Source organism: Peromyscus eremicus, chromosome 14 (genome assembly GCF_949786415.1).
Source record: "Peromyscus eremicus chromosome 14, PerEre_H2_v1, whole genome shotgun sequence".
Taxonomy (NCBI): Eukaryota; Metazoa; Chordata; class Mammalia; order Rodentia; family Cricetidae; genus Peromyscus; species Peromyscus eremicus.
The window spans coordinates 81316403-81326226 of NC_081430.1; the positions used below are offsets into that span (position 1 = coordinate 81316403).

General features: G+C 48.2%; 1 protein-coding gene across 1 annotated transcript in view; it reads right to left on the bottom strand.

Moving 5' to 3' along the window:
* The window catches only part of Dpf3 (double PHD fingers 3), a 241535-nt gene that overhangs the window by 101906 nt on the left and 129805 nt on the right, over window positions 1–9824 (bottom strand). The window contains exon 6 of the mRNA XM_059279190.1: window positions 9091–9186. Coding sequence (XP_059135173.1) covers window positions 9091–9186 — 96 coding nt within the window. The remainder of the gene's footprint in view (window positions 1–9090; window positions 9187–9824) is intronic.

The following is a 9824-nucleotide window of genomic DNA, read 5'->3' on the forward strand; positions in this document are numbered from 1 at the left end:
AAGAATATACTCTTGCCACTGGGAGGTTCAGACTCCCCCACAGACCCATAGCGATGGAGAAAGCCAACCGTGGCTGACCCCTCTGAAGCCATGAGCTCCTTTAAGAGGCTTTTTCGAGTGCTTTAGCACAGCAACAGGCGTCTAACCAATGCGGTCCTGTAGCCATCAAACAGGGTGCCTCTACCGCGCCACCACACAGTGGAGAAGACATCATGCTGCTCTCCTGATGAGCACACTGGGGATGGGGGGGACAGGGAGAATAAGTACAGTGTCACCCCAAGTTCCTGAGCCCACAGCTGCCTGCCCTAAAGGCCTCAGGAGCCCAGCCTCCTCCATGTCTGACCTTCCCAGTAGGGCTGCTTCAGGCAGGGCTCCTGTATGTGGTCTACCTCAAGCCTCCAGCCAGGAGCTAAGACATTAACCTTTCAAGGTCAAATGGAGCTGGATTCCTGATACCTACCAGAGCCCCGTGTGTCTCCCTGGGTGAAACACGTGACAGTGGGGGGGGGGCTGGAAGAAGGAGCTAGACTTCAGTCATAAGAGAGACTAGCCTGAAAGGCTGCCAGCAGCTCTGCTTCCCCAAACAGCGGCACCAGAAAGCAGCAAGGCTTATTTATAAGCTATTGTAAGCCCCAGACCAGCCTTTCTGTGGCACCTTAGCCTCCTCTGGGTCATTCATTGCTAATGAGTAGCAGTAAACTCCCAGCCATGGCAAGGGCTGGCTGTGGTCTGATTTTCAGGGACAGAGAGGAAAAGGTCAGCAGGAGAGGGGCATGACAGGACAGAAGTCTGGGGTGCAGGCTCAAGACCCCGCTCTAGAGAAGTGGGGCCCACGGATTCATGGTGAAAGGGCCTGGGATAGATTCTCCCACACATACACACTCACAAATAGAAGTATCCATATCTTACTGGAGACTTCACCGGAGACAGGCCCACTCTCCAGGCCTGTGGCACTCACTCTCCAAATACACGCACTTCACAATCAATTCCACCTGCCAAACAAGTCCTTTTACCATCTCCTCAGCTTGTCTTTTTCAGAAGAAGGAGGAGAAGAAGGAGGAGGAGGAGGGAGGAGGAGGAGGAGGAGGAGGAGGAGGAGGAGGAGGAGGAGAAGGAGAAGAAGAAGAAGAAGAAGAAGAAGAAGAAGAAGAAGAAGAAGAAGAAGAAGAAGAAGAAGAAGAAGAGGAAGAAAGAAATTCCACCTCCCTCCTTGTGGCTGCCTCCCTGCCCCCACCCCTGCTATGGATAATCAATTGAAGTTACTCTCCTCCATTTTCTCCTCCTCCTCCTCCTCCTCCTCCTCCTCCTCCTCCTCCTCCTCCTCCTCCTGCTCCTCCTCCTCTTCTCCATGCCCTCATTACTCAGAACTAACCCCAGGAGGAGCTATGAGCACTGGCCATCACCCCCGAGGCACTGACAGAGACCGTGTCAAGGATGCTGAGGGTGGTCGCCCTGGCCCTCCCCACACCTTCTCAGTGAAGCCAGGGACAGCTTGACATGCCCAGCCGGCAGCCCTGTCACAGCCCCTTGGAGCAGGTAAAAGCAAGTCAGGCAGAATGATGAGGCTCTGCGAGACTGGACACATGTCAAGGCAGGAGATGAGGGGGCAGGCAGGACAGGAGCACCTGGGGCTTCTGAGGGAGCCAGCAGAGGGAAAGAGCAGCGCCTGAGAGCCAGGCTCCCTCCCCTTGCTGCTGGGCTGACCAGCAGGGAGGCTGCGTGCTCCCACACTCCCCACGCATTGGTCTTGCCAAACAGAGATAAAGGCTCTAGGGCATCTGAGGCAATGCATGTGGGGTTCTCCTAAGGCAAGGGAATTCTTGATCTCCTGGAAGACTCAAGCTTGACAACTGAGAATCCTATGTGTCCTGCTCAAATGCCGCTTCCTCCAGGAAGCCCTCCCGAGCCCACCCATGTCCACTTGCATTCTTTCATTCTCTTTCTTTGCCTCTGCTTTTATTTTTTTTTTCACAGCATTGTTGTTATCTGGCTCTACATTGGTCATGTGTTAGTTTATTTGTTGATTTTCTTCTATCTGTCCCATGAGAGGTCGAGTCCTGTCTGGGCCACCACTATTCTTGGAACCGAGTACATTCCTTAAACAGTTAGTTGCCAGATCATTACACCAATCCATCAGGCAGTGAGTCGGCCATTGCTGCTCTTCTTCATCTGTATCCCAATGCTATCGTTTCTTCCCATCAGCTGATCCTGAGCCCCCCAAGAAAGCTCCCAGCTGGGGCTCTACCTCCCCACTCACTGCCCAGCCTAACCCATCCTGCATGACCACCTGGCCAGAAGTGATGAGAGGTGGGAGCTCGAGGTCATTTATTCACTCACGCTCGTCCATTGCCCGCTATGACACACTTATCTAGCCAGTGGCAGCCTACCACCAACCCGACGGTCTCACCCCAGGCCCTGCTGTGTCTACATCTTTGTTTTCATGGTTATTCCTTTTATGATTGCCTCTGCCGTGCCATCCATAGCCAATCTACATTTCAGCCCTGCCAGCATCCCACTCCTCCAAAAATCTTCCTCTTGGCACACTGCAGAGTAAAACCAGCACTGTTTTGGAGTCTGATGGAACTAAACTGAAATTCCAGTTGTATTAGTCAGATGTTCGTTACTATAACAAAAAGCCTGAGGTAAGTACTCTCATAAGGGAAAGGGGTTTAGTTTGGTTCATGGATCAGGAGGTGTAATGTGTAGAAGACTCATCTAGTGATATCCTTGCTACCAAAATCCGTAGGCAACACAGAGCACCAGAAACAGGGAGGCCTCATGTGTGTCTCTTTCAGTCCTTCTCCCTTTTCTTATTGACCCCTAGGGCCCAATCAGGAAGCTCTACCCTGACCTTACCTAATAAGCCTAGTCACTTTCCAAAGGCCCCTTCTAAATACCACAGCCATCCAATTTCTGCCTTCTCAACATCTCACAAAGGGCTTTAAGTTTCAGCACATGAAGTCTCGGGGACACTTGAGCCATATCCAAACAAGAGGTAGCACCAGCTATGTGTCATAGAACGAGCTACCCCTCTAAGCCTTAACTTACTCACTTATAAAATGGGCAACAGCAGACCAGATGTAGGGGTACACATCTGTTACCCCAGCACTCAGGAGACAGAGGTGGAAGGAATACTGCAAGTTTAAACCAACCTGGTCTACACAGAAAGTTCCAGACCACCCAAGGCTACTTAAAAAGACTGTGTCTCAATCAATAATACATAAGTAAGTGAATAAATAAAATGGGCACAGGGACTCCTCTGCAGCACAGTTGTCGAGATGGTGAGGGTTAGGAGTGTCAAGCCACATGACACAGCATTAAGCCCACAGGAAGTGCTCAGAAAGTCACTGACCCCTCCATGCCCATGTGGATCCTCTAGGTTCTCGAGTTTGGTTAGCACATGATGAGAAGTCTGCAGTCGTCTCTCTGTGTTGTGAGTCTTAGCACCTCCCTAATTTGAGTCTTGTATCCTTGAGGGGAAAGATGGCACTTTCTATTTTATCATGAACCCCTAACATGCTGCTGTGTACACAGCACAAAGCTCATCTACACATATTAGCTCAGGTGATTCTGTAATAACCCTGTGGGTTGGACCAATGGTGTTGCTGTCCCTGTCTTGGCAGTTGGTGTCGGTTCTGAGCGGGTCCATGACTTGCCCGCAGGTCCAGAGCCAGCGGAAACAGCAGGACAGGTTTCTAGACTTGGATACAGAATCCTTTGAACTCTACCCTCCAAAAATGACCCATCCTCCCTCCCTGAGGATGCTTGCCTCCCATTTATACACTGGGGGCCATGGCAGCCATGACTGTACCACAGGGCCCTGCCTTATTGACCATAAGTGGGTAAGCTCAGGAAGAGTCAACTAATTTCTCCACCAAGCCTGTTTTAACTCCAACCTAGGCCACTAGAGTCTACCTTCAAGGGACTTAGAGCTTGAAAGCAGTGACCTCTGTTGGTGACCTGAATTGTAGGGACCCACAAATTCAGGAGCTCTAGGGTCCTGTACACAGAGGAGTTAAGGAACCCAGGTACCAGAGAGGAGAAAGAGGAAGCAGAGGCCATTGCCGGGGTCCTAATTCTCCTCAGTCCTGATTCCCTGTCACCTCTTATGATCCGGATCTTCAAAGATCACTCACATTTGGGATAATGGCCCCAAGGTTTCAAATCCTTCTCTTTTAGGCTTAAAGACATTGAGTTTCCTATAACAAAAAGACCCAGAACGAAGACAGACTCCAGCCAAGGGTAATTCTTCTACAAAAAGCTACTCTTGAGTAGTGTCCAGGGATGACTATCAGACTTCTCCTATAGGCTGGAGACAATGGCTCCGTAGTTAAGAGTACTTGCTGCTCTTCCAAAGGACCCAGGTTTAGTTCCCAGCACCCACAGTTGGCTTTACGACAAGGAGATCTAACACCCTCTTCTGGCCTCTGAGGACACCTGCACTCATTACACATGACCACATACACATAATTAAAAATAAATATTTTTTTTTTTTAACAAAAGCTGTTCTCCTGGTGCCACTGAAAGATCATTTGCCATCTTCATCCTCATTTTCTTACAAGCGTACAGTGGGGTTTCCCAGAGGCTACATGACATTTGACAGGGCTTTCAGTGTGCACTTGTATATTCATGAGCTACATTCATAAGCTGAATTTCGTCTTAATTTCAAATAGAGCAAATCATTAGTGAGATTAATGCCACCTGTTATACTCAGAACAATAGCCTTGCGGGGCTGTCAGTATTTGTTAAGGGTGTAAAAAAAAAAAAAAATTCCTGAGGCAGAGAGAGAAGGGGAGGGCACTGCTCTACTACCTTGCCATTGAATGCATGGTCTTCAGACCAGCAACACCCAGGAGCTTATCTCCGAGGCAAGAACTTAGCCCCCCATACTCCAGAACTACCACTTCAGAATTTGACCTTTAGCAACATCCCTGGTGTTAGGGGATAGTCAGTCACACTGTGAACCCCAAGTTTGCCTTTGCATTAATTAAATAAAATTAACCTTGGGTCAGGAGGCTGTGTCAGCAACTAGAGCATCCAGGGGAGAGAGACACACACAGGAAGTGGAAGGGCTGGCTTTGGAGTGATGCAGGTTTTTCTGATTAGGCAAAAGGGCAGCATGGGTCTTCCATGGACGCCAGCAAGGAGAGAGGGAGAACTAGTTACTGCTCAGCCTCTCTGAGCTCGCAGGTTTTCACTCCAGCCTTTGAATCTTGAGTCTTATTCATGATTAGAAGGATAGAGATTTAGTTCAAGCTACCTTTAGTGGCAGTGACAGGGCTGGTGCCTGCGGGAACAGAATTGTCACCAAGCTGCGGCCTGAGTGGCCAGGCCTCTGCTAGAGAAGCAGGCCGGAAACTGCAGAGTTGCAGTTGCTGTCTGAGATAGCAGTAGATTAAGGTGCAGCTACTGTGCTGACGTTAAACAACACCCTGTGGGCTTCACGTGCACGTACAAGTTTGGAAAACACTGGACTGTACCACGAGTGTACCAACAATTACTAATTTGATTGACTGGTTGATAATACAAGGGCTAATCACAAGAATTTCATTAACTTTTTAGGTTAAAGTTACCACAGACACAATTATTAATTGTTGGATATGAACTGTCCTCACCCCCTCAGAGAACATAGAGTATTAAAACTCAGAAATTTATCCACTTTGCTTACAATATCCTTCCATATCTGTCCTTTATTGGGCACTCAAATTTGGCTCTGTGTTATTATTCCCAACTCACTGATGGCCCAAGTTACGTGATTCACCCAAGGTGCAGCAGTAGGTGGTAGAGCCAAGATTGGCACTCCTGCCAAGACTCACTACTGAAGCCCTGCCCCCTTCATGTGTCCAGAGTAGCTAGGGTCCTGTCAATGGCCTGTGGGATGGAGATCGGGCTCCTCCTGCATTCCCAGCAAGCTCCCAGGTGAGACTGAGACTGTAGTCCAGACCACACAAGCAGATATCAGGCCCCAGTGTAGTTGCTCCAGAAAATTCCAGCAGCTGCTGCAAACCCATGTAAAAGCTTAAAGCTGTGGGCAAGGCAGCTTCCCACACTTGTTCAGCCCCAGAGACTCACTCATACACCCTCTGCCTCCTCCATGGCTCTCAGCCTGGTGACATGTCCACAGTGTCACTGTATAACCTGGAACCATTAGCTGTCACTCAGTCATGAAGTTCAAATATGACTTTGCCTCTTGCTGTCCTCATTCTGTTCATTCATTCAGCCTAGACGTGCAGGGTCCTGGGCCAGGCGGGACTCAACGGGAGAAGCAGACTTGTGTTCAAGTTCTTCTTTCTTTCTGACCAGATTGAGCAACACTGAGCAAGCTGCCTAACCTTTCTAAAATACCAAGGCACACTCGTGCTGCCGCGGTTTCCAGTAGCTGCTTTTTTAAAAGGGATGAGATAAGCTGGCTGGGAGTGTAGCTCAGTGGTTAGCAACTAGTTAGCACATTTAAACCTGGCTTCGGCCCCCAGCACCCCACACAAAAATAAAATCAGAGGTGTGCTTTAATTTTAATAACATTTTAACCAAGTATAACAAAATATGTTATTGTTAAAAACGTATAGAAATTAACAATGAGGGTGTTCTGCATTCTTTTTTTCAACCTAAGCCATCAGAGTGTGGTGCATATTTCACACTGACAGCACCCTCCAATCTGGACTAGCATGTGCTGGGTAGCCACGTGCAGCCAGCAGCTGCTGCAATGGACTGTTAGAAATGGAGAATGCAGAACCTAAAGCCCCCAGTACAGTATCATGGCTCTCTAGAGTGGGCTCACTCAGGAGCCCTTCACTCTGCCCGGTTTTGAGTGAATACAAGGGCCAGTGGGTACTGTCACTCCTGACACCTCCACGGAAAGGACACCCAGCCCCTACTCGTTAACAGCAATCTCCATCTTCTACACATGCCAGGAGTACCAGGACCATTTTCCACAATGTTCTCTACAAAGTCTGGCAGGGACAGGGCAGGTGTGGAAGCAGTTGGGAGATACACAGCTCTTGGCATTCACGACAGACACAGAAACTCCATCCCCCTGCCCCATGCTTCCTTCAATGATGGGATAGATGTTTCTTTGATCACCATCACACACACATCACAGTGAAATAATATGGCCAAGCAAGTTCATCCACTGCTGTAGGGAACCATTAGGGGAAACCCTGGTGAGGAACATTATGAGAGAGAGACTGGGCTGCAACAGCAATTCTGATCAGTTTGAACACCACTAAAGGCAGAACAGCATGCAACACACACCCCTGAAGTGATAAGAAATATGTATCACCACCCAGGAAGGATGCTCACCTCTTGGAATAGATACACACATACACACAGAGATCCTGGATCTATTCAAATCTCCAAGCAACCATAGTGCTCCTCGACCCACAGAGAACATGATCCAAGGCACCCTGTGGATTCCTGAACCTCAGAGAGTATTATATGAGCCCTATAGTTGAATGCCTTATCCATCTTAACCAAGTACTTATGTGTCATGACCATAGCTTTGGTTCTTCTGGAGTGAAACAGCAAATGTAGCACGAATCCCTTTCTCCTTCACAGTTTCACAGGAAAAAGGTTCATTCTTACTATAGAGTTTACCAACCTTAGCATATAACACTTTCCTCAAAACTTAAGGGAACTTTTGCTTTTTTTACTTCAAGGAAACTATTAATGGATTCTCTTTGCCATATATGAATTGTTGGTGTCCTTACTATTGCACTGATAAGTATAATAAGGGTTATTTGAACGTAAGCACAGTAATACTACCAGTCTATCTGATATGACAACTGCTAGATAATTAACAGAAGGGCAGCATATATAGAGTGGATATACTGGGCAAGGGTAGTTAGTAGATATTAGAACAAGGAATAATTGCCCTGCATATAAAAATGCCTAATAGAGATACACACTGGGACAGAATGAAATGTATAGGATCTACTTTCAAATACTGCAGTGGGAAACAAGTACATAAGCCAACAAACAATAAACAGGAGGAAAGAATGCATTCGACAAAATGGTGGAAGTACTAGTAATTGATGAAGATGGTGACAGCGGATGACACTGCACCATCGGATAGCTGGCCTGCCCAGACTGAGAACTGTGGTTCTTATCAACAGGGGGAGCATCTTGGCTCACAAGGTAGCCAGCACTAGACTTCATGCAACAATCACCTGGGAAGCTGCTGATCCTATAGCTCAAGGCCTGATCCCAGACCTAATCACTGAACACAGGTCCTGGGTGCCTAATTTCAGTAGACACTCTCTGTGGCACTACTGTCTACACAACCCAGGAAACCCACAGGGCCCACAGCACTGACTTCTCGCCCATAGGAAAGGAAAGGTCCTACCTACATCTGATAGGAGCTAGACCCCTGAGCCCTCAAACATGGAATCTCCAGTGAAGAGCCATAGTCCCCCATGGAGGTCCCTCTCCACCTCTCCACCTCTCTAGTTATAATGATTCCCTTGGACATCGCCAAAGGTGATCACAGAATGCTTTGCTGAGCAAGACCCTGGAGAACCAAATAGAAAAATCTGAAAACATGGTCTTGGCCAGCTCCTTCTCCCTTAGGAACTAGCCAGTGTTTTCTCCCCATCAGCGTCTCTGCCATTCCTACTTCTGACCCTTTTCTTGTTCATTTCAGGGCCACATGCCTCTAAAGTTCATGCAAAATCCATTCAGGGGACCACCAGCCACAGCCCGCCTGCTTCCCTAACCAGATTCTACTCTCTCTGCGCAGGAAAGCATGTCCCCTGGCAAATGTCCTGAGCCTGTCATTCTGGGAAACCCCAGGGACAGTAAGGCAAGAATTCTTCTCATAACAGTCTCAGAAAATTCTCCTCACCCTCCGCTCTCCCAAGCCAAAGTCCCTCAGAGCAACCTCTGCTTCCTCTCCTCTCTCTTGCCAGCTCTGGACTTTCCAGTCATGCCCAGTCTGGGGCTCCCCCAGCGTCTTCCTCAGAGCAGTCTCCAAGTAAGACCATGAGGTGTGTCTATTCAGGTATGGAGGGAACTAGAATCAACGGCAGCAGGGACCGACAGCTTGCCAGGCCTTGGCATCCTGAAAGCCTTCCACACAGCCTCCCCTCCACTTACCCGTCCTCTGGTCCTGTTCTTGCGCTTGGGAATGTCCTCTTCCAAATCCTCCTCTTCATTCCCTTCTTCTACATTTTCGTCATTTTCCAAAACCCTCTAAAATGACAAGAAAATCAAATACAGGAGTTGAGAGATGAACCACAGCCGTGAGAACCATCAAAGGGTAGGTTGGGTGTATTCTGGGGACTTTGTTCTTCAACAAAGCGAGGGTGCTGCTGCTGCCTACGAGTTGGAAGTCTCTTTGCAATTAGTACTCTTTCAAGCCCTCAGGCCCCTTCCAACCAAATCTTGCCAGGACACTGGCCTTTCTCGACTCTTTACATACACACACACACACCCCAAAAAGAGTTTTTTGGCAAGAGCATAAGAATGCTTTTCCATGTGGGGCCAAGTTGCCTTATCAAAACTTACTGTCTTTAATATGATCTGTTCTTTTATTTCTAAAGAGCCACCTCAGAATATGAAAAGCCATTTCTCCCTTCTCCACCTTTGTGAAGCTCTGCCCTGCTTGATAAAAGCAAGGAACTTCCTGTCTAACTGACCAAAATGCAGCCTTAACATGCTGCTCATACTAATCCACTGTGGGGTTGTTTTTAAGAAAAATAAATTTTCAGCAGGATATTAGTGGCACATGCCTGTAATCCCAGCATAGGAGGAGCAGGAGTTCAAGGCTACCCTCAGTTACATAGTAAATCTAAGGCCACCCGAGGTTATGTGTGAGACTCTGTCTGGGT